The 26,439-nt window shown below is 40.6% G+C and overlaps 1 protein-coding gene across 2 annotated transcripts in view; it reads right to left on the bottom strand.

The window, feature by feature from the left end:
- Positions 1-26,439, bottom strand: part of Tmem135 (transmembrane protein 135) — a 262,399-nt gene that overhangs the window by 140,552 nt on the left and 95,408 nt on the right. For both annotated transcript variants that reach the window (XM_021167719.3, XM_021167721.3), the window contains 2 exons: positions 14,684-14,811; positions 12,137-12,229 (listed from right to left, as the gene is read on the bottom strand). In XM_021167719.3, the coding sequence (XP_021023378.1) occupies positions 12,137-12,229; positions 14,684-14,811 (221 nt within the window). The remainder of the gene's footprint in view (positions 1-12,136; positions 12,230-14,683; positions 14,812-26,439) is intronic.

Genomic DNA, 26,439 nt, shown 5'->3' with positions numbered 1-26,439 from the left:
AGGCAAAGCATTCCTATGAAGGTGGGTTCACACTGAGACATGTTAAAGAAACAAAGGAATATTTCCAATATTTTTAATGAGCTAATGTAATTTCCTTCCAAGAATTCCCTTCCCAGACCATAGTCCCTACAAATAACTGGCCAGGAGATTCTGTGGGGTTAACCCATCTTACAGGGCCCTTCTTCTCATTAGTTGTAGGTTAGGTGGGGTCCAGTATCCACTCTGCCACAAGGCTTGGCCACTCAAGAAGGTAAGACATGGGAGTTTTGACCGCACCAGGTGGGAGTCCGACTATGGGGAAGCCCAGGACACCTCTCTGAGGTTGGGGGAACACAGTCTGAAGTCCTGGGGATTGCTGGAGCTGGCTCGGGAGTCCCTGGGCCTACAAGGAGGTGGGGGCTGTCTGGCTCTCAGGCTCTTGAGCACCCAGGAACCACTAGGAGCCTTGGAAGAACTGAGAACTAAGTGGGCACCCGAGGGCTGGATCTAGCCCGGGGCTAAGGGGTAAAAGAGGGGCACTCCAGCTGGGTCACGTGGGAAAGAGAGTACATGGCTTGTTGGTGGGGGGTTTGAGCTTGGTCTTGATGGCAGCCATGGCTGGGAGCTTAGAGAGGTCTTTTATGGATGGTGAGACAGCAGCTCTTTAAGAGAAGGCCTGCTCCACTGCTCCCCACGTCAGATACTGGTGAAAAGAGACAGTCCATGGTTTTAAGGCATTTATTGTCTTGAGTAAAACCGTACCTCCCTTTCTCAGGGCAGGCCTGAGGTTAAAGACCTTTTGCAGGCAGGAGTGTCTGGGAAAGAGAGCTTATTGCTAAGCCCTCCAGGACCTTATGTACTTCATTAAAATGGAGATCTGTCTTGAGCTTACAAGACCTGTGGCCATGTCCTCTACCTGTGGAGGGGCTTGGGGCCCTTACATGACTAATAGTCACAAATCTATGGAGGACTGAGACCTTGTGTCAGGAGCCTAGTGTCCAGGAAACAGGCAAAACACCTCCTATCCCTTCAGGGTCACCGGAGTCTAGCTTTAGCTCAACCAGGAACCAGGCTGTCTTTCATAGTCCTACAGTTAGTCTTCTTTTGAATGCTGGCTAGAACCTAAGGATGTTTTCTCTGATTTGTTGGGCTTTTTCACTTTCTCTAATGTTCTGTGGATGTAGTTGGCTGGCTATGTGGCTGGCTTCCATATCTACTTACTTAAACTATATGGTCTTCTGCTTCTTCTCCATCTCTCTTCTCCCAACAGCTGCTGAGATTTACAGCTTACCTAATCTGAGGTTTTTCTTTTAAATTCTGGTAAAATTGTCCTTTGCAAAATTCCTGTGCAGTCTGTCCTTTTACTCTCTCATTAATGACGAAAAAAGCCATCGGGAAGGCCCTGTTGCCACAGGACTTTAGTAGAACTTTCCAAAATTTCCAGTAACAAAAGCAATTTAAAAAAGAAGATAAAACTATTTTATTGCTGTTAAAGCAAAAACAAACAAATAAAACCCACTTCAACTACTATTTAGAATGGACAATAATCTATAACGCCAGGAATCTTGTGTGAACAACTACTAAGACTGAAACACTAACGAAAAAAGCTCTCTTAGAGGAAATATAAGCAAAAAGCTTTAAAATAGCACCAATCAAAAGTGAGCATTAAAAAAACATACTCAGGGTACCCATCCCACCATCACTGAACTTCCTGACAACCACTCTTCTGTCCTCCAATGGTACGCTGGCTGGGTCCGTATACATTTTGACTTTGGTATCACTATAGCTCAACTCATGTTAATACTGTAGAAGATAAACAATTATAACTTAAATATTCTACAATCAGCTTCTAAGCCAAGATAAGTTTCTACATTTTATGAGGTGATGAAATATTAATGCTGAGAAGCTGAAAAGTTAAAGACAAAGCAAGCAAAAATAAATAAAATGAAATCTAAGTCTTAAAATAGTCTAATAATATGAATAATCAAAAAACACAAAAAATAAAAATAATAAGAAAATAGCATATCTACCCTATCCATCAGTAAATAAATCAGATGTTAATGGACTAAATAATATAATAGAAGTAGAAATGCTATTTAAAAACTCAGCTACATGTTGGAGCATCTTCTGGGTATATGCACAGAGTGGTATAGCTGGGTCCTCATGTAGTACTATGTCCAATTTTCTGAGGAACCCCCAGACTGACTTCCAAAGTGGTTGTACCAGCTTGCAATCCCACCAGCAATGGAGGAGTTTTTCTCTTTCTCCACATCCTCACCAGCATCTGCTGTCACCTGAGTTTTTGATCTTAGCCATTCTGACTGGTGTGAAGTGGAATCTCAGGGTTGTTTTGATTTGCATTTCCCTGATGACTAAGGACACTGAACATTTCCTTAGGTGCTTCTCAGCCATTAGATATTCTTCAGTTGAAGACTCTTTGTTTAGCTCTGTACCCCATTTTTTTTGTTTTGTTTTGTTTTGTTTTTCGAGACAGGGTTTCTCTGTGTAGCCTTGGCTGTCCTGGAACTCACTCTGTAGACCAGGCTGGCCTCGAACTCAGAAATTCACCTGCCTCTACCTCCCAAGTGCTGGGATTAAAGGCGTGCACCATCACGCCCGGCTTGTACCCCATTTCTTAATATGGTTATTTGATTCTCTGGAGTGTAGTTTATTTGTAAATAATGGATATTAGCCCTCTATTGGATGTAGGATTGGTAAAGATCTTTTCCCAATCATTGGTTGCTGTTTTGTCCTATTGACAGTGTCCTTTGCCTTACAGAAGCTCTGATATTTTATGAGGTACCATTTGTTGATTCTTGATCTTAGAGCATAAGCTATTGGTGTTCTATTCAGGAAATTTTCTCTGTGCCCATGTGCCCGAGGATCTTCCCCACTTTCTCTTCTATTAGTTTCAGTGTATCTGGTTTTATCTGGAGGTCCTTGATCTACAGACACATGTTCCACTATGTTCAGAGCAGCCTTATTTATAATAGCCAGGAGCTGGAAAGAACCCAGATGTCCCTCAACAGAGGAATAGATACAGAAAATGTGGTACATTTACTCAGCTATTAAAAACAATGAATTTTTAGGCAAATGGATGGAACTAGAAAATATCATCCTGAGTGAGGTAACCTAATCACAAAAGAACATACACGATATACACTCACTGATCAGTGGATATTAGCCCAGAAGCTCAGAATACACAAGAAACAATTCACATACCACCACATGAAGCTCAAGAAGAAGGAATACCAAAGTGTGGATATTGTGGTCCTTCTTAGAAGGGGGAACAAAATACCCATGTGAGGAGATACAGAGACAAAATGTGGAACAGAGACTAAAGGAAAGGCCATCCAGAGACTGCCCGACCTGGAGATCCATCCCATATACAGTTATCAAACCCAGAAACTATTGTGGATGCCAACAAGTGCTTGCTAACAGGAGCCTGATACAGCTGCCTCCTGAGAAGCTCTGCCAGTGCCTGACAAATACAGAGGTCGATGCTCAAGCCAACCATTGGACTGGGCACAGGGCCCCTAATGGAGAAGCTAGAGAAAGGAACAAATGAGCTGAAGGAGCTTGCAGCCCCATAGGAGGAACAACAATATGAACCAACCAGTACCCCCAGAACGCCCAGGGACTAAACCACCAACCAAACAGTACACATGGAGGGACCCATGACTCCAGCTGCATATGTAGCAGAGGATGGCCTTTTCAGACATGAATGGAAGGAGAGGCCCTTGGTCCTGTGAAGGCTTGATGTCCCAATGTAGGAGAATGTCAAGACAGGGAAGCAGGAGTAAGTAGGTTGTTGAGAAGGGGGGCGGGGGGAGGATGGGATAGGGGAGTTTCGTAACAGCGGAAGTGAGGAAAGGGGATAACATTTGAAATGTAAACAAAGAAAATATCTAATAAATTTTTTAAATAAATAATAAAAAACAAAAATTCAACTACATGATAGATGAAAAACACAAAGGCTCAGATGCTTGAATCTTAAAAACACATACCATATATCAGCCAGTGTTCAAGGGCAGCAGCAGCTATGCTAGCATGACTGGTAATGAGACTCTCTATACAGATAAAGGCACTTCAGAACAAGCAAACTATCTGAGCTATAGGAAAACACTTGGCACTAACAATACCAATACTGAGAAAAATATACAAACAGGATATATGTGAAAAACCACTGTGGAAACTGACTTAAAGACAGAAGTAGACAATTTCCAACCACAGCTAGAGGTCTTACGCTTTTCTCAGCAAATTATAAACTGAGATCTCTGAATTTGACCAGAAACACATCACTGGTTTTCAAAGGCTAATTGCCCCAGGTGTCTATTTGGCAATATCTAAAGACATGCTTTAGATGCTGTCCCAGTTGTGTAAGGACGAAGAAAAAGCCAACAGCATGGATGGCCTCATGCCCAAGACAGCCTTCCCCATAAAGGGATCTTCTGTAAGAAAGCCTGTCAATATTGCCAAGGTTGATAAATTCAGCTATATATAAAATTATCAACCCTGGCCAAAGAAAAACCACATATGCATAAGGCAAAAACACTATGATCTGTTCATGGTAAAGTTTCTCTCAACAGACTGGGTGAAATGTGAACTTTATAGAGCTGATAATTCTCACTTAAATATACTCAAGCCTACTGTATCACAGTTTATGGTAATAGACTGAGTACCATTTGCTAGTACCAGGATCGGGGCTAGGAGAGTGGAAGAGAAACAAAGCTCTCCCACCCGCAGGTAACAAAGCTCCTGTAGAAATTCCCAAGGACTGTGCCAGCAATAGCAGAACAAAGGAGTTCAGAAATGCCATGAGTCAAGATTAGACCAAAAGATAAAGGGCACATACATGCAATAGTAACAGGCATACCGAAGATGAGATATAAAACCCTATGTCTGCATACTTCCAATCACACACAAAAGGAACTCAAAACAGATGAAAGGCTGAAATGTTAGAGCTAAAGTCATCTTTGGGTTGTTCATATTTCTCAAATATGATACCAAAAACAAAATCAATAAAAGTTTAATAAAAATGAGACAGACATGGTGAGACATATCTGCACCTTCAGCACTCAGGAAACTGAGGAAAGAGAATCACAAGTTTAAGACCAGCCTGGGATACACAGTGAGTTCAAAGTCTGCCTGGACTGTGCAGGAATACTTTGTCAAAGGAAGGAGGGAGGGGAGGAGGGAGGGAAGAAAAAAAGGACAAGAAAAGAAATGACACGTTAGCTTTAATCAAAATATTTTTGTGTTCTGAAAGTCATGACCAAGAAAGTAGTAAGACGAATGCACAGAACACAGTAGAGTATTTGCAAATTCCAGATACAAGAGACATGCATTCAAAATATCTAAAAATAGTCACATTCAATAGCTAAAATGTAAATAATACAATAAGAAAATGGCATGTCTTTATAGAAGATATAAATTAGAAGATGTCTGGTATCAATAGCCATCTGAGGAATGCAAATCAAGATCACACCGAGACACACCTTCCGCTCTGCAAAAGACCCTCCCTACATGGCTGGAGTGAATAGACGCCAAGTACCACTTAAATGAACAACAGTTCCTCAAAAGGCTAAACATGGTTGCCAGGGTAAGCCAACAATTTTGCAGCTAGGTTCACTCCCCAGGGAAGTGCAAACACTCCAAGTCCATACAGCAATGTACACAAGACTAAGGCAGCATCATTCTCAACTGGAAGCCTAAAGCTCCAGAGGACGGGTGTTCTGAGAGCAATGAATAGTGATGCAGAGATGCACATGACAGCCTGGCTTCCAAGCTATCGGCTGAGCAAACAGGATCACTCACCAATGGCCAGATACTGTGTGAATCCACTAGCATGGAACACTTAGAAGAAAAAAATGTAGCCATGAAATTGATTGGCGGCTAGCTAGGACTGGGTCAGTTGGGGAATGGGTATGACTTACTAAAGGGGCCTCACTGCAGGTGAAAATTAAATTCTTGAAATTCACTGTGGTGAAGGTTGAACAAATTTATAAATATACTTAAAACCACTATACTTTTAAAAGGATGAATAAAATTTACAATAATAACACTATAATTGTACTGAAACAGGGTATGAAAGTTACATCTTACAAATGACAAAAGCTGATGGAATTTCAAAAATATCAAAACAGAGGGAAAGTAACACCATGTTCACTCATGGCTAAAATGATAATAGAATAAATAAATCATAAATACACACCAGTATAATTCTATAATGGAAAACTAAGCAATAGAAAAGGATTGAAACTTGGATGGATCAACTGCATGATGCTTAGTTTAAAAAGAAAATATCTGTATCAAAAGATGGCCTAGTCGGCCATCACTGGAAAGAGAGGCCCATTGGACATGCAAACTTTATATGCCCCAGTACAGGGGAACGCCAGGGCCAAAAAAATGGGAATGGGTGGGTAGGGAAGTAGGGGGGAGGGTATGGGGGACTTTTGGGATAGCATTGGAAATGTAATTGAGGAAAAGATGTAATTAAAAAAAAAAAAGAAAGAAAATATCATTACTGTAACTGTTCAAGTCCTCAACAAGACATGCAAGTGCCCTAGGGGGCAGGCAACCTTTGTGGTGAAGAAATCCTACTGTGTAAAGACAGCAGTAATGCTAAACAAGTCAAGTCATGAGGACAAGCTGCTCAGAATTGCACATGTACACATATGAGTGCAGTTAAAATAGGAATACTAAGCTCTACAGGGAGCTGAGAGCAATACCCCCTTCCTAGTGTCACTCTATGCTCCCACAGTAGATGCAATGAGGAAGCAGGCTGAGGTAAAAGCAGCCCTGCACTGCTTTCATTAAAAGATAAGAGCAGGTGGGTGGAACAGTATTTCACTGAGGATGCTATGCAGAATTAAAACGCAAACATGATAGTGATATCAAGAAACAACATCAATGTAAATATACATATTAATTAGATATAATTAAAATAATGTGAATATACATATTCATGGAAACACGAATATTTTTAAATTGTTTCACCAAACAAAATGAGAGATACATAAACTGCTTCCAAAAATGTTAAGACATACTAAGCAAAACTAAAGATTGTGATCTATAAAATAAGACAGAACTCAAGCTAAAGTGAATGAAACATCTGTTTGTTTGTTTGTTTGTTTGTTTTTTGTTTGTTTGTTTTACACATGGACTTACAACGCTGCCCTGGCTGACCAGAAATGCACTAAGGAGTCCACGTTGGCCTCAAACTCAGAGAACACTCCTTTTGCTTCCACCTCTGTCTCCCCAGTGCTGTCAGTAAAGGCATGTGCCACGATGCCAAGTCTTCCAAATATTTCAATACCAGAGACTCTACCACAAGATGAAGATAGATTCTATATAATTACCAGCACAGAACTTAGGAATTTCTTTAAGCCCCAGGAAGAGAGAATGGATTTTTCATTCATTCATAAAATTGGGGTTTTTTTAATACTTTTTAAAATTATTTTATTTATTTACATTCTAGTCATTGCCCCACCACCACTTCCCTGTCCCCCCTCCCACAGTTCCTCACCCCACTCCTCCTCCCTCTTGCTTCTAAGAGGCTGGTCCCCACCACTACCACCAGGGCTCTCCCTTCCCTGGGGCCTCAACTTTCTCGAGAATTAAGCCCATCTTCTCCACTGAGGCCTGACCAGGCAGACCTCTGCTATGTATGTGCCAAGGGCCTCAGAACCAGCCCTTGTATGGAATCAGTCTCTAGGAGTTCCCTGGGGTCCAGCTGAGCCTGCTGGTCTTCCTACAGGGTCGCCCTCCCCTTCAGCTTCTTCAATCATTCCTCTAATTCAACCATAGGGGTTCCCAACTTCAGTCCAATGGTTGGGTGTAAGTATCTGCATCTTTCTCAGTCAGCTGCTGGTAGAACCTCTCAGAGGACAGCCATGCCAGGTTCCTGTCTGTAAGCACATCATAGTCTCAGTAATAGAGTCAGGTCTCAGTGTGCCCCCACCCCCATGAGATGGATCTCAAGGTGGGCAGCACCTCTCATTCAGTCTCTTTACCATTTTTGTCCCTGAAGTTCTGGGACAGGAACAATTCTGGGTAAGAATTTTTGACTGTGGGTTAGTAACCCAGTCCCTCCACTTGAGGCCCTGTCTAACTACTAGAAGTGTACTCTTCCAGTTCCCTGTCCCCAATGTTGGGCATTTTGGCCAAGGTCACCCCCACTGAATCCTTACAGTATCTCACCTCCCAAGGCTCTGATATTTTCTATAGGGTCCCCCTACCGCACACCCCCATCCCCAAGGCTGTTTGTTACCATTCATTCTCCTTGCCCTCTGGGCTTCTCTCCTGTTCTCCTTTTCCCCTCCCCCTCTCCTCTTCTACCCAGGTCCCTCCTTCCCTCTGCCTCCCATTTTATCCCCCTTTTAAGTGGGATTGAAGCCTCCTCACTTGGGCCTTTTTCTGACTGTTACACTTCTTATGGCCTTTGAGTTGTATCCCAGGTATTCTGTACTTTTTGGCTAATATCCACTTATCAATGAGCACATACACATGTTCTTTTGGGTCTGGGTTACCTCATTCAGAATGGGATTTTCTTGTTCCATCCATTTCCCTGCAAAATCCATGATGTCCTTGTTTTTAATAGCTGATTAGTATTCTACTATGTAAATGAACCACATTTTCTGTATCCATTCTTAGGTTGAGGGGCATTTGGGTTGTTTCCAGCTTCTGGCTATTACACATAAGCCGCTTTGTGGAGCCTGTGTCCTTGTAGTATGGTGGACCATCCTTTGAGTTATATTCCCAGGAGTGGTATAGCTAGGACTTCAGGTAGTACTATGTCCAATTTTCTGAAGAACCACCAGATTGATTCCCAGAGTAGTTGTACAAGCTTGCAATCCTACCAGCAATGGAGGAGTGTTCCTCTTTCTCCACATCCTTGCCAGCATGTGCTATCACTTGAGTTTTTTATCTTAGCCATTCTGATTGCTGTGAGTGCTTGGAATCTCAGGGTCACTTTGATTTGCATTTCTCTGATGACTAAGGACTTTGAACATTTCTTTAGGTGCTTCTGGGCCATTCAAGATTCTTCTGTTGTGAATATCTTTATGTACTCCATTTTTTAAGGGAGTTATTTGGTTTTTCGGATGTTAATTTCTTGAGTTCTTTATGTATTTTGGATATTAGTCCTCTACTGGATGTAGGGTTAGTACAGATTTTTTTTCCCAATCTGTAGGTTGTTAATTTGTCATAAAACACACATCTTTTGCCTTACAGAAGCTTTTCAGTTTAATGAGGTCCCATTTATCAATTATTGATCTTAGAGCATGAGCCATTAGTGTTCTATTCAGGAAATTTTCCCCCTGTGCCAATGAGTTCAAGGTTCTTTTCCACTTTCTCTTCTATTAGATTCAGTGCATCTGGTTTTACATTGAGGTCCTTGATGCACTTGGACTTGAGCTTTGTGCAAGGTAATTAATGTGGATCTATTTTCATTCTTCTACATACAGACCTCCAGTTCAACCAACACCATTTACTGAAGATGCTTTCTTTTTTCCACTGTAGGATTTTGGCTTCTTTGACAAAGATCAAGTGTCCATAAGTGTGTGGGTTTATCTCTGGGTCTTCAATTCTATTCCATTGATCAACCTGGCTGTTTCTGCATCAATAATGTGATTTTTTTTTTTAATCACTATTGCTCTGTAGTACAGTTTAAGTAAGAAATTCTTTTATTGTTGAGGATTATTTTTGCTACCCTGGGTTTTTATTTTTCCATATGAAGTTGAGAATTGTTCTTTACATTTCTGTGAAGAATTGTGTTGGAATTTTGATGGGGATTGCATTGAATCTGTGGAGTGCTTTCAGTAAGATGGCCATTTTCACTATGTTAATCCCACCAAACTATAAGCATGGGAGATCTTTCCATCTTCTGAGGTCTTTTTCAATTTCTTTTTTCAGAGATTTGAAGCTCTTGTCACACTTACAGATCTTAACTTGCTTGGTCAGAGTTACACCAAGATATTGTATATTATTTGTGGCTATTGTGGAGGGTGTTATCTCTCCCTTTCTCAGTACATTTATCATTTGTATAAAGGAAAGCTACTCATTTGTTTGAGTTTTTGTTTTTGGGGGGTTTTTTTTGGTTTTTGGTTTTTTGTTTTTTTTTTTCCGAGACAGGGTTTCTCTGTATAGCCCTGGCTGTCCTGGAACTCACTCTGTAGACCAGGCTGGCCGTGAACTCAGAAATCCGCCTGCCTCTGCCTCCCAAGTGCTGGGATTAAAGGCTGGGATTAAAGGCCACTTTGCTGGATATAAATTAAGTTATACCGAAAACCTTAATTAGTTATAAGCAAAGGAAATTCTGCAAGCAACACTCTTGGGTAAGGATGCAATAAAATAGTGTGAACAGCAACAGGCTTTTTTATTATTTTAGACTCACTGCAAAATAATTCTTTATCAAGGAAGTAATATAGCCTATAATGAAGGAACTTCCAGAAAAGAACATAAATGAATCTATTATAATCATAATCTATAAATTATTTATAGCAATGGTAAGGATATCCAAAGCCTTAAATATTAAAAGCTAAAGAACTTTAACATTAGAATAAACACAACTTCAAACAATAATGCTTACACACAAAAGTAAGGAAGAACTGTGAGTTTTCTTATATGTGGGAGCATTTGCAATTATACAGAGAATTGTCTTGATAAAGTTTCAGATAAAGGGTACTAATATCTACAACATGCTTTCACATGATAAGCACACGTAGCCACATATGTACACATGTGCAATCACATGCAAATAAAGTGAAATTGTGAACTGCAAACAGCTGACTCTGGTGGTTATGTGGGAATCTGTGCCACGTGCCCTACTGAAATGGGCACATAAGTATAAAACTAACCCTGCGTAGGTGCTAACAGTCAATCGTGGCACGCTGATTAAAGGATGCTTATGGAGAAAGGGCTGCCATTTTTTCAGTCCTGCAACTGCTGATGAGTTGCCCATGCACTAAGAAGTAATCTCCCACCCAAAAGGAAAAACAAAAACAAACAAACAGACTTAAAGTTTCACATATCTTTTGATATGCTTTCAAAAGCAAAATTCACATTTTAAAACTGATTTAAGATGTCATCAGCAGAGTACGTCTTTTATTACTTACAGGCGAGGAAAACAAAACAAGGAATACCTACCACACAGACAACTGTGTTGTTCTAATTATTTTTTCCATATATTAACTAAATTATATGAAAGTGTGACAGAATGTCACTGCTTCCATTTTTCAGGTGAAGAATGAGACAAGCAGGTGGCACAGTTAATGGCAGAGCCAGACTATTAAGCCACAGGCCGGCTCCAGAGTCTACCTGAACTCTGTACTATGCTGTCCTTTGAGGCAGAATAAAACAGGTTTTGAATTTTCAGACATTACAACATCTACCAGGTCTCTGCCAACCCATGTAATGACAAATACACTCTTATGAAAAAGCTTTTAACATCAACTGTCCTCTGACTGCACCATTTATGTTAGGTTCTATAGTATGAATGAGTTCACATGGAAAATTTTACATGACTAACAATAAAAAAATATATATATATACATATATATATACACACACACACATATATATGTATACACATGTATGTGTATGTATATATATAGTATACATATATATTATATGTGTATAATATGTATGTATATATACATATTATACACACACACATGCACATAGAGAGAGAGAAGATTCCTTATACAACTGGTATGACAGGTTAGTCAATGAGCCTGCAGCAGAGAACAGACCTGGATGGCAAAACAAAATTTATTATTAATTCTCTTAGATATGACAAGGATGCTGTGTGGCTAAAGAAACAGACTTCCACTGGAATTTGCATATTCAGGTACATTAGTTAGGCTGTTATCACAGAACCTTCTATTACTTTAATAAAAAGAAGCTGATATGTCTAGTCTCTATTTTTATATTTATATTGCTTTACTTCAGTATTTTATATTTATAATATATTTATTTTATAAATATACAATAAGCATAGTGTTCACATAAAATTAATTTCCAACCAAATAGCTGCAAGATGGAAAAATATGTAGGGACAGATTTTTCCTCCCTGGGCAATAATAAGTAATAGGCAAGAATAAAATTCTCCCTGGTAACTTATTCTGTATTAAACATGTAGATATGTAAAATTTACCTGCTTTTTCTTTCAATTAGAATGGCCACATATGAGGCTGGCAGAGCAGCACCAAAGCCAGGAGTCCATGAGTAGAATTTTCCAAGGATCTTCCTGAAATTCAAATTTGTAATTTTTGTATAAAATTCCTAGTTAATCATTTTAGCGCTAAAAGAACTTTCTCTTTTCCACCTGCTCTCTATCCAAATGTCCCACAATACCCCAAATGTCTCTATCCCAATGTCCCACAGTACCCCAAATGCACCAGGTCCTAGACCAGACCCCCTGTCTCTCTGCCAGAACTAGGCAGGACTCAACAGGAAATTTTCAGGAAAAAGCAACAGTTTCTCTAAGCATTGCCTGTGTTCTTTGTGATACAGTAGTTCTGGGACATTGTTTGGCTTGGATTTGTTTTGGTTTTTTGAGACAGTTTCACTGTGTATTCCATTCCGCCCCAGGAGACCTCGGCTTCCTCTCCTGACCTCAGTGGGTGCCACCCACCTGACTCACCAGAGGTATGCTAAAAAGGATTCCATCCATGCTCTACCGCCCTCATGATTCCTTACAGTGCTTGCTAATAGTCTATATTTTTTAGCTTTATGTGGAAACTATTTCTTATCTACTACTATTTGTCACTTGAAAGCAGAGATCTGCAAAGTACTGAAGATGTTAAAAATATCTTAGCTGCTTATGTTTCCAAACAAATTTAGAGACATGCAATATATGTTTTTGAGAAGGGAGATCTTATTTTGTAAGGCTGACCTGGAACTCACTTACATAGTTCAGGTGGCCTCCAACTCCTCAACCACTTGAGTGCTCCTATTAAAGCCATGTGCCACCATACCCTGCCATAGATGTTTATGCTCCTAAGAAATGGAGAACCAGCCTCTAAATATTCATATGTATGTGTGTGTGTGTATATACACACACACACACACACACACACACACACACATATATATATATATATATATATGTGGAAAGAGAGAGAGCGCGAGGAAGGAGGAGGAGGGATATTGGGACAATACAGGATCAAAAATCTGAGAAATGATCTTTTTGGGATAAGATCAAGTATCTGGGAACTTATCTTTTTAATTGAAGTTTGGGCTTATTAAACTGCCATGAACATTCAACTTAGGCATTTATGAGATATTAAAATCCTTTTGCCTAAAAAGCCTATAGGTAGGTTTTCCTTATAGGATCTACCAAGTTATTGCATATAAGCTCTAGGGGGAGGGGGCTTGGGAAGACAGCTCCAGAGAGGACACTGACAGCCTCTCTCTATTGATTATACTCCACGTCCACTGTTTGACCAGGTGGTGCACAGAAGAGCGTGCCGTAACAGCAGCCTCCAAGGCAGTCGGGCCACTGCTGAGCTCACAGGCTCAAGCTCTTTAAACACATGTCCATGTCAATTTAAAGGAGCAATCTTCTCCGTAGCATGAAGCCTTGCTGGTTCCTACCTCAGCTATGTGTTGTTTATAAGTACTAGTGCTCCAAGGAAAAAAAGTCTATGAGACAGTTTGGAAATTATATGTTTAATGCTAACTAAAATATACAAAATGACCATAAACAGCACAAGGATGAAGCTAAGATGAAATGGCTTCTAACTTGACAGATACAAACGTGTGCTCCCAACAGCAGGGAGGGGTTGCTGAGAGCAGCACTCAAAAGTCTGAGCATCCACCAGTCAGTGCCCACAGGAGGCAGGCAGCACAGGCAAGCAGTGCGTGCCTGAATCACTGCCCAGGAGGAGGTGACACCAGGGGCTTATTTAGGATGTCCAGCCTGGTGTCTGCTCTGGCCCCAACCTTACATGACTTTGCTTTGAATATCAGGCTAGAATTACTGAATTCTGCTTCTGATCAGAAATCCTGGCCAACAATTTCAAAACTACAATAGGCTTCAGAAAATGAATGATATATTGAAGAGTTTTTATTGCATAATCATGCCAATACTTTGAAATTTACATCATAAGGACAAGACCTAGGCTTCTGACTTTACAAATTATCTTGTAGGTAAATGTCATTTCACAGATTAAAGTAGAAAAAGAGAGAGTAACCTGAATAACAATTATGCCAATAGATCCTTCTTTCTGTAGAGTTTGAATAATAATGGACCCCATAGGCTGATATATTTCAATGTTTGGTTCCTAGTTGGTAGAATGTTTAGGAAAAGCTAGGAGGAGGGTGTGGCCTTGGAGGAGGAAGCCTGTCACTGGGATGTGGCTCTGAGGTTTAGAAAGCCCACACCAAGCCCACTCTCCCATTTCCCCTCTCCCTTAATCCCACTCTCCCTTCTGCTGTCCCTCCTCCCCCTCCCTCTTCTCTCCCTCCCTCTGGGTTACTATTCTAGCACCATGCTTGCCTGCCACCATGTTCCAGGACATACTGATCATGGACTCCCCCGCTGATGCTGCATGCAAGGCCATGGGCTTTCCTTAAATGACTTCTTTTGTAAGCTGCCCCAATCATGGTGTTTCTCCACATCAATACAACAGGAACTAAGATTGTTTCCATTTCAACAAAGCAAATTCTTTAACCTGGATTGGTGGCTATGAGTACCAACCTTAAAATGCAGAAGAAAGTAATATACAAGGCCCCATTAGCAGTCAGGAAGGAGGCGGACTGGAGGATCTCAGGAAGCAGTTTGTACAGGTAATACTCCAGCTTCCGCTTCCGGAGAACAGCTGCAATCTGGAAAGGAGGAGGCTTTGTTACTTAAGCCAACCAACTGTTTCCACTTACATTCGCTCTTATATGGAAGCTACTGAATAAAGCATGTGTGAAAGACTAAAGTAAAAATCTATGCCGTTTGCCTAGCTCCTCTGTACAAGCAAAGTTTTAGAACAGAAGGTGCTTGCATTCACTTAAGTTAAAAAACAGGGACAGCATGGGTCACATGATAGAGTTAGCTCCAAGGCAGGCACATATCAAGAACATCATCACCATCACCGCCACTATCATCACCACCACCATCTCATGGTCACATGACAAGTGAGCTTCAAGGTAGGTAAGTGTAATAAAAACAAAATTAATTTAAAAATATCACAAATATAATTATAACATGGATCACAAGATAAGTCAGCTCCAAGGTAGCTACATGTAAAGCCATAAAAGTTTTCAAATGAAAAATATAGTTTCAAAAGGAAAAGGTAAATTGCAACCCAAATAAAATCACATGCTACAACGAAGCTCCATTAGCCATTGCCAGCCCAGCCCACCATCTCGGGGAACCTCTGTCTGGCACCAAAAGCTAAGCAACGGTTCAGAGATTCGAATAGCAGCTGTGAGGGATAACGGGGAGGCATAAGCAGGCTAATGACTTCTGGCATTCTAGAGCCCTGAAAAAAAAAAAATTAATGATAGGCCAACAAGCGGGCTTAAAGAATAAAGGTGCTCGCTTCCAAGCCTTATGATCTGTGTTCCATCCCAGAACCCATGTGGGAGAAAGAGAGAATCTACCCCTATAAGGTGTCCTCCCATGGTGACATGGCAAGGCCTCAAATACCACAGACATTTAAAAATAAGAGACTCACCTAGTAATTTTAAATATTAACTTCTATGTTTTAAGTTGAAAACCTATGTGTTTGTTTCTTTGTTTGTTTGATTTAGTTTTGGTTTTAAAACCTGTTTGGCTTGGGTTTTCATAGACTTTGAATTTAAAGGGATGATTTCTAGATTAAAATAAAACCACCAAAACCCTGGCACAGTGAGATGATATAAAAATCAAGATGTGAAACTACTCAGTGAGCGTACTAGCAATGTTACCGGGGATAAAGCAAAAGAGAACCATAGTGCGTTCACGATAGGGATTTACGTAGAGCAGGCGATTCCATGTGTGCACTCGGAAAAACAGGGCTGTGCAGAGTCACTGCACTGAGTGTGTCGTGGGCTGACCACAGGTTCAGAGGAGGGAGAGGAGCGGAACTGATAACAGACTCCTCACAGGTGAGCCGGAAATCGTTGTTCATTGTTCGGAAACAGTACAGAGGAACAAAGGTTAGAAGAGCAAGATTAGGGAGTTAGTGGGGTGGAAGAGAGGAAGACACTGGGGAGAGGCAGGAAGGATGGCAGCCTCTCCATTCATCCCCAATCTCTCTGGAAATAACACTTCCTAAAGCTGGAGGCCAGCGAGTCCAGTGGCCTCTGCTAAGGTCTTACTTCATCCACGGAGTCTCTGAAACTGACCATCTCTCCTACTTCAACTCAGCTGCCAGCCATACAAAGAAAGAATGAAAAAAAGGAAGCCCAGGGCCATCTTTAGGTATATGAAGTCCCGACAGGGGTGGGGGTGAATAACAAACCATAATCCATACGGCAGTGTGGCAATCCTAAAGTGCTGCTAATGAAAACGCGGGAATGAATGAACTACTCGATGCTGGTGAAGAAACGAGACACAAGCTATTAGCCAGCTTCTCAGCACGAAGACAAGGCACCTATGGGAAACAACTTACTAGAATAGGTTGGAGCTCCTAGTTCCAAAGGTCTCTGCCCATGAGTCTGCTCTGTGGCTTTTGTGTGGAGTAAGGCAATCAGAGAAGGAACACGTGGCAACCAAAAAGGGAGGGAGAGAAAAGAATGGGCAAAGGTCCCAATATTCCCTTTAGTGACCCCGGGTGACCTAACTTCCTTCCATGTGGCCCACCAAAGTCTGCCTCTATCTCCCAATAGCATTACAGTCGGGGAACTAAGTCTTCAACACATGGGCCTTTATGGAGATTCAAAATCCAAGCTACTGTACAAGCCATGTTCATTAATTACATGTCCACTGTACAAAGTGTGAAATGCAGATCCAACACAATTCTTTACACACTTCAACAGGGACCTCCATAAAAACAAAACTAGACTTCTGTAATTTACACAGAAAGCAAAGGAAGTAGAATTGCTATAAATAACAATTATAAAAATGCAGAAAAACTAGCTCTAGATCAATTGTGTAATACTAACAATGCAAGCACATGAAGAGAACAAAATACAAAACTAAATACATCTAATTTTTGATAAAGGCACAAAAACAATTCCACAAAGGAAAGAAAGTGGTTCCAATAGACAGTGCCATTTATAAGTTAGTAACGGCTATCCACAAATTAGAAAGAGAGGAAAGAAATATTAAGCTAGGTTTCACATTTTGTATAAAAAGTAATTAAAATGGGTCACAGACATTATATAACATCGAAAACTAAAAAAAACTTTGGAGGAATGTGGGAAATTTTTAAGACAGTGGGGCAAAGCAAAGAGGTTTCAGACTTCAAAACTGATGGTCAAAAAAATATTTGAGAAATTGGACTTCATTTCTTGGTAAAAGAGGTTAAAGACCTATTAGGAGAACAACAGATATGCTACAGAATAGGAGAAAACATAAAGTCTGCATCTAATTAAAGACTAACATCTAATATATGAATGTGTGTGAGTGTGTGTGTGTGTGTGTGTGTGTGTGAATCTTAAAGGCAACAGTAAAAAAAGCAATCCAATTAGAATAAAGGTAAGAAGAGATATTTTCCAAATAGAATATATAAACACCAAACAAATGAGTAAGAAAATGTTAATTACATTACAGTGAGCTATCACTATGCAACCATTAGAGTGGCTAAAATGAAAACTAATGTCAGGGCTGGAGAGATGGCTCAAAGTGCTCTCTGCAAGCATGAGGGCCTGAGTTCAGATCCCAGCACCCAGGCGTTTTTAAAAGGCACCACACCAGTGTTATGCATCTGTAACCCCAGCCCTGAAAGGCAGAGACAGGGTACATTTCTTGGGCTCCCTCACCAGCCTGTCAAACTGAAATGGAGCTTTAAGTCCAATCAAAGACACTGTCTCAAAAAGTAAGGTGGAGAGGTGACAGAGGAAGACTCCTGACACTGATCATAACCTCCACATGTATATGCACTGCTAAGAGCACTCGAGCTCCCGCCCCCTACACACACACACACACACACACACACACACACACGCACATCTTACAAATGCACACAACGCACAACCACAATATCAAATGCTGGCAAAGATTCAGACAACCTAGGCACTCACTTGTTACTAGTAGAAACCTGATATGATTAAGATACGCTATAGGACAGTTCGGCAGTTTGATGAAAAACTATCATGTCCTGCTATCATGGGTGTGTATTTATCTCTAAGAATTGAAAATTCATGCTAACATGACCCTTGTATACAAATGTTTTATAACAGCTTTGCTCATAATTATCAAATTATAAAATCAGATGTTCTTCAACAGGTGAGTGATTTAACAAACTGCTACATGTCTATGGAATAAATACTACCTAGAAATAATTTTTTAAAGGCACAAAAAACAAAAATCACTGTTCTCAGTTTTGGTCAGAGAAGCCTTGTATTGCACAGGGTACCTACCAGTTAATGTGGAGAATACATAACCATGACTGTATTTCAAGCCCTCTGGCCCACAAAGGTTCTAGAAATATCACGCAAGAGGGAGTGGAATGCATACAAGCACCAGAAGGTGGAGAAGAGTGCTGGAAAGGCTGCCCTCTGGGCACAGCATGGTTGTCACACTCATGAGCTCAGAGCACAAGACTTCCACAAGATCAAGAAATGTAAAAAGCCAGCGTGGAGAAGGAAGGGGCTGTTGATGCCCTGCCCTTGACTGAGGGGCTGATGGCTACTGAGGGAATGGAGGATTATTTTTCTTAAGGGTTGGAGATGCCCATTGGTAAGTTACCCACGACCGAGTATATAACCCCACACACATGTATAGAAGCAGCACTAAATGGAATTCGTAGGTTTTTTTTTAAACTACATGAAGATAACAGGGAAGGGGGATACATCTTGTAGGAGGGAGGGGGAGCTGGATGGAAAAGTGGAATTTAACTAAGATACCCTCTATACATGTGTGTTGACTTGTTTTATGTCACCTTGACTCAACCTAGAGCTATAAGGAAGGAGAGAGCCTCAACAGAGAAAATGCCCCCATAAGATCCAGCTGTAGGACATTTTCTTAATTGGTGATTGACAGGAAGAGCCCAGCCCATTGAGGGTGGTGCCATCCCTGGGGTGGTTGTCCTGGGTTCTAAAAGAAAGCAGGCTGAGCAAGCCATGATAAGGAAGCCAACAACCAACACCCCTCCCTCTATGCCCTGCACGGCATCAGCTCGTGCCTCCAGGACCCTGCCCTGTTTGAGTTCCTGTCCTGACTTCCTTCGATGATAGACTATGATATGCAAGTGTAAGCCAAATAAACCTTTTCTTCCCCATCTCATCTTTGGTCATGGTATTTCATCACAGCAAGAATAACCCTAAGAAAATACATATGAAATTTTAAATACATAAATTTTTAAAAGGAAAAAAGACACAAGACAGTAATATAAAACAACATTTGCTAAGAGAAAGAGGCCAATCTTAAAGGATGGCTCCCTGTACTTGTATAACACTGCTCTGATGACAAAGTACAGGAAGGAAGAATTGCTGGCTGGATGACAGAAACCAAGGGGAAAAGGATGTGAAGAAGATCAAAGAAACACAGCTAGAAAAGAGCAAACTCAAGGATGGCTGCCCTAACAAAAATGTTCCAGGTCTTGTTTGTTTTTTTGTTTTTTTTTTAAGTATAGTGATATTTTGTCTGCACATAATCTGTGCACCACATGTGTGCAGTGTCCATGGAAGCCAGAAGAGGGAGCCTGATCCCGAGGAAATGGAGTTACAGATGACCATGAGCCATTGTCTGTATGCTAGGAATTGAACCCAGGTCTTCTGGAAGAGCAGCCAGTAGTCTTAACAACTAAACATGTCTGTATGCATCTGAAAGCATACAGACATGTCTCTCCTTGAACCTGGAGTAAGAAATGCTGGTTGGTTAGCCAATGAATTCCCCAGAGTCCTCCTGTCTCTGCCTCCCAGTCACTGGGATTATAGGTACAAAGCACCATGCACAGAAATTTATTTGAGTGGTAACAATCCAAACTCAGGTTCTCCTGATTTTTTTTTTTTTTTTGGAAGTGGGAAGGTCTCACTTTGTAGCTTTGGCTACCCTAGAATTCACTATGTAGATTATGTAGATAAGATTATGTAGATATCTCACAGAGATCCACTGCCTCTGCTGCCTGAGTGCTGGGATTAAATATGTGTGCCCCTACACCCTGCTCAGTTCCCCCTGTTTATGAGCAACTGAGACATCTCCCTTCTTGTGTTCTGTTGTGGCTACATCAATGGCAGTACTTTTACTGCATACTGTAGCAGTGTCTCGCAAAAGGATGCCATTGAAAGAAACAAGATAAAAAGCTCATGGAATCAGTAATATTTCGTTCTTGTGTGAGTGAATCTGCATCTGCATCAAAGGAAGGATTCTTCGTTTTCAGAAGTACTCACAAATAAACACTTCTCACTTCTATCAGGAAGTACCTGATGAAACCTATTCACCAAATCAAGAAAATGCAAGACCAGACACAGAGCTGGTGGGAACACGGCACAACTACAGACCTCACACATTGCTGACAATACTGTAAATGATGAACAACTCCATAGCTGGCTCTCTCTTCACCAAAAGACTATTCTCCGGCATCTGCAATCAATCCCAAATACCATCACAATCTAAACGTCCACAATAGTAGTAAAGTGTGAAGATTTTACATCTACACAATATAGGTATTAATATAGGTATTAAACTGTACAGTCAGTCTGTTTAAAGAATGGAAATCCTGACACAAAGCTCAAGAAATCAGGACTCTAATCATCATTGTGCTGTTAACCAAAGCTTACAGCCAGGGTTTACAAGTAGCTGAGACACTGATCTCTGAGCAGTCTGTGGCCAGAAGCCTGGGAGTCCAGGCAGAGTGATCACAAAAGTTTCCCAGTGTGCAACACGCCATTTTCATTCTCCATACACACAGCGGGCTGCACTGTGAACAGCTTAAAACCCTGGCTAAGCAAACAATATAGCAGCACCTAGGCTAGCTAGCCTTGTGGTTATTTTTAAAACCCTCCTACCCAGGTGATATCATCAAACACCTTCAGAGGTATCACTTCTTGTATCAAAGACCTTAGTGCTGTGCATGTGCTGCTGTCACCTATGCTAATTACTTGCATATGCTAATAACTCTATGCTAATTCCTTATGCAGGTTCCCTGGTTCATATGAAAACTTAGCAGAAAACAAGGCCTAGCATAAAATAATGGCTAAACTATATTAAAATTTAATTTATATTTATGAAATGTTTTAGAAAACTAGTGATATCTAAAAATAAGATATGTGAAAGGAAAAAGACTGTAAAACTATAAGGCTCATATATGACAGATATTAAAGTGCTATGCATTATTATCACTAAATGGTATGTAAATTGCTAATTTAATTTTCTTCTTTTTGCCATCATATATCTTGGTCATAACATATATACATATATATATATATATATATATATATATATATGTGTGTGTGTGTGTGTGTATATATATATATATATATATATATATCATCCCATAACATAAAATGTTCTAATTTATAATAACAAGGAGAAGACATAAGTGTGAAAAAGTGAGGATTAACTGTTATTAAAAATATGTCTAGGAAATAGCAATAACCACAAAGATATACCATAGAAGAATCCTAATTACTGGGCATGGTGGCGCATGCCTTTAATCCCAGCACTTGGGAGGCAGAGGCAGGCTGATTTCTGAGTTCGAGGCCAGCCTGGTCTACAGAGCGAGTTCCAGGACAGCTAGGGTTACACAGAGAAACCCTGTCTCAAAAACAAAACAAAACAAAAACAAAAAAAAAAAAAAAAAAAAAAACCCTATTTTGGGCTGGTGAGATGGCTCAGTGGATAAGAGCACCTGACTGCTCTTCCAAAGGTTAGAAGTTCAAATCCCAGCAACCACATGGTGGCTCACAACCACCCGTAATGAGGTCTGACTCCCTCTTCTGGAGTGTCTGAAGACAGCTACAGTGAGTGTACTTACATGTAATAAATAAATAATAAAAAAAAAAAAAAAGAATCCTAATTAATTTTTAGTCTCCACTCTACAGCCATCTGTATAGAGGATCCTTGCTTACCGTCCTTCAGAGGCCAGTTTCCTCACTTCTTAAAGAGGTTAAGGAGCTAGAACAATGGCTCAGGGTAAGAGCATTTTCTATTCCTGCACAAGACCTGGGTTTGGATCCTGGAACCCATGAGGCAACTGTCTGTAACTCCAGTTCCAGGTGCAATGATTCTCTCTTCTGTCCTCCAGTGACACTGCACACCTGTGATGTACATCCATACATACACGCAGGCAAAACACTCATACACATAAAATAAAAATCTTTTTTTAAAATATAAATCAAGAAATAATAAAGAAGTTAAATTAAGTAACACTGTAAGTTCTTTTTTCCTCTGCAAAAAACTACGGTGTTTTTTTAACATAAGTGATACTGGAAACATCAGGTATGAGCAGATATGTATACAATTACATTCTACACACAAAAAGTGCTCTGGGATGGACCTCAGACCTAAGTTATAAAACCACAAAATATTAAAGCATCTAAAACAAAAGCAAACACCTCTGTGAACATTTACAAGCATGTGTCAAGGTGCAGCGACAGCTTGAGTGAGCTCATGAAGGGCCGGTGTAGACTAAGCCAACCACTCAGTGTAGAGAAGAGACAAAATTGGGAGGCCAGGTGACAACTTTAAGGTTTCCTCCAGACCTTTAAGAAGATCTTAGTAAAGCCGGGGCCTCTGGAGGTGTAGGCACTACAGATACATACCCTCCCGAGGCCTCAAAGTCCCTGTCCACAACACGCTCGTCACTCAGCATCCACTCAGGCCACATGCCCTTCACTTTACGCATTTGTATCCCCTTGCTATTCATTTACGATTCCCCTATGTGATGAGTGTCATATATTTTCCATAGAGATAGCATACCAGCACTGACACTGCAGCATTTGATCATGGACAAATCTAATTGACTCTCAAAGGGGCCTACCACAGCATTAGACTCATTAGTAACAAGCCATAAATTAACATTCACTTTTAGCCCACAGGTTGATCATTCATCTCTTGAAAATAACTCCATTTCTAGATGTAAACAAATCTAGTTTCTCTGGAAAAATAAAATAGTTTACAGTAACAGATTCTGTGTTGTATCTATTCTTAATCACTTTTAAATAAAGATTTCTTTAAAGCAAGATCTCAAAGCAACGCTACACTACTAACACATAGGAGCTATCCTTCCTGTGCATTATAAAATTAATATTATCCCCCATCCCTGCCCCTGTTCCCTCCTTCCTAATGACAGGATGCCAACCACATCCCCTTGTTTTGACAACCAAAACAATGCAGACATCACCAAACATCTCTTTGGAAATAAAACAGCCCCCTATTGAGAACAACTGTTTTAAAGATGCAAGCGCATCTTGAATATTACTACTGTGTCTTAAATGCCATCCAAAGACTCATGACCGTTCCAATCCCCAGCCTGTGGTATATTTGAGGAACATGGAAACATTAAAAGATGAGAACCAGTCAGAGGCCTTAGGCCACTGAGGTATGCTTTTAAGTAGAACATAAGATACAGTCCCCTCCAATCTTCTCTGCTTCCTACTGTCATCAGATCGGAGTCTTCTGACACATGCACTCATTCATGTATTTGCTGCCTAATTAGAGACTCAGAATTGACAGAGCCAAGCAAGCCAGTCACTGAAACCACCAAAATCATGAACCAGAATACACCTGCCTCATTTTAAGCTGATTGTCTGGGTGTTTTATTATGGAAACACAGAGAGAACTGTCATCATGCCGTAGGGTTGGAGCTGTGTACATGCCTAGATGATGTGAGTAGGACCATGGAATTGGTTCATTGAAGAATCTGGGAAAGCAATTAGGTGGGATAGGTGAAAAAAGGCATAGACTACTGTAAGCAAAAAATAGTAGCTGCTTCTGTGGGGCACAAAAAAAAACAATAAACTGAGAGATACACAGACAGAAATGGCTGTGCAGATGAACTTTCAAATAAGAATGAAGATTCCACAAGAAATTACTAAATGCCAAACTTTTTACACAACAAAAAAAGAAAAGAGAAATGGCATTGCTCATGCCTGAAACTTTGTGGAGAACTGAGATTAGAGGTGATAAACTAGATTACTGGAAAATTTCAAGGCAGTGCAACATTTGAAGAACTGGGAACACAGGAGAAAGGTTTGAATACTCTCAGAGAGAGAGAGAGAGAGAGAGAGAAGTGTGTGTGTGTGTGTGTGTGTGTCTGTCTGTCTGTCTGTCTGTCTATTTGTCTCTGTGTCTATTATCTAAGCAGTTCTCTCTTTTTATCCTAAATAATTCTAAGTGTGTGTGTGTGTCTGTCTGTCTGTCTATTTGTCTCTGTGTCTATTATCTAAGCAGTTCTCTCTTTTTATCCTAAATAATTCTCTGACTAGCTCATGACCTACAGAACACAGGTCCAGTCGTTAATGTATCAATCCAGTAATTTACGCCAGTTCTTAAGAGAAGCATACATTTTTTTCTTAACATTGCAAAAGAGTTCAGAGATCTGTCTGCCTTTGTTAAGCACAGATGATAAAATAGTTGGGTGGGACCATGCCCTGAAATTACCATTTCTATCACAACTGGGCCTAACCTTGCTCTATCCAAGGCTGACCCTGAACTCTCAGGAATCTGTCTGCCTTTGTTTCTTTCTGACAAACTGCTTCATAGTGTAGTTGTCTTTATTCCTTTAGATTCATGAAGTCCCTCATAATTCATATTGCATCTTTATATTTATACATATATACATACATATATATATATATATATATATATATATATATATATTGAACTCATGTACTTAGATCTCTTTCCTATAGCCTTAAGGGCTGTCCTGCAGGTCCCAGGGCTTACCATTTTGCTGAGACATTAGCCACACCTTCAGCTCCTGGACTCATGTCTGTGATTATCATGGAGTCAATAACATTAACAGAGAGGACACTCCTCAGAGAAATGTGAAATATGTACATTATTATTTAAAAAAAATAAATAAAAACAGCCTTATCCTACAGCAGCCACAGACACTCCAGGGCCCTGTCCCAGGAGCAGGAATGATGTCACTCTGTCCCCACCAAGGCCAGACAGGGCTTGGCAAAAGCCAAGTAGGAGTTAGAGGGATGAATTAGCAGGTAAAGACACTGGCTATTCCTCCAAAGGACCCAGCATTTATCTATACAGGTCACAATGGTTGATAACTCTAGTTCCAGAGCATTTGACACCAGGCATCTTCTGCCTTCACAGGACTGCACACATGTGATACCCAGACAAATGCCGAATTATTTTATTTATAGAATAAAAATAAATTTTTTAAATATTTTTATAAAGAATTCAAGTACTTTGTATCCTGGAAAATAGGATGAAAATACCTTGAAAACGTCTCAGAAATAAGCAGGACACCACCCATGTCATCATAGGCTCAAAGATGGGCAAGAGTGAGTCCGTTTTAAGGACTTTTTGTTGAGAATGGACCCCAGGGTGTAGCCTCCCCCAGCCTTGAGCAGGCTGGCTCAGACCTGTTCTGCCACTGTTAACAAGACCACCTAGGATGGAGTCTTCCAACCTAGACAGGTCTATTGTTCTCCCACCTTTGCACTTCTCCAAGATGCTGCTACCCTCTGAGAGGCTGAACCTGTCTTCCTGAGACATTCCTGAATAAGCAACAGCCTGGAGACCAAGTGCTGGCAGCCTAAAGACAAAGCATCAAGAGCCTGGCATGGCGGAGGATGGGCCTGTATAAGCTCAGACACTTAGTAAACTCTGGGGCCTTGATCAGTATCTTGTCTTGGTCTCCTTATTTCCTCCCATACAGCCCAAGCCTCCCCTTCAGGAACCTGGTTCATGTAGCCGCAGGTGGAGCCTAAACAGGGACCTGAATACCTGAATACGGAAGGATCAACTGAGGGAACACTGTCTTGGTGGAACTCTACGGGAAGATTAAGAAGATGTATCCTGCACAGTAAGCAACATACAGCATTAATATTAGTGCTACAAATGTCATCTTTTGAACCCTGTTGATTGCAAGGGTGCAAAAAGGATACAGGCTAGACTGAGTCAGCATCGGCCCAGCGCTGATATCAGCTAGGGATTGACAATGGAAAATGGGAGTGAAAAATTCTAAACAGGCATTTGTCCGAAGTCAAGAACTGCATCGGGGGAGAGGAGTAGGGCTTAAAATAATAAAATAAAATAAAAAGAGTAAAATAAAATTTAAAAAAATAGGGAGATGCTAGATATACAAATGACATGAGAGAGAGAGATCAAGAGAGAAGGAAAATAGATTTCGGAACTCTCCCAGGGACAGAGGGAAATCTGGAGACATCCTGTTTTCTCTCGGGCCCCTA

Source organism: Mus caroli, unplaced genomic scaffold (genome assembly GCF_978045245.1).
Source record: "Mus caroli unplaced genomic scaffold, Mus_caroli_1 scaffold_8, whole genome shotgun sequence".
Lineage (NCBI taxonomy): Eukaryota > Metazoa > Chordata > Mammalia > Rodentia > Muridae > Mus > Mus caroli.
This window is presented reverse-complemented; position numbering and strand designations above follow the sequence as displayed.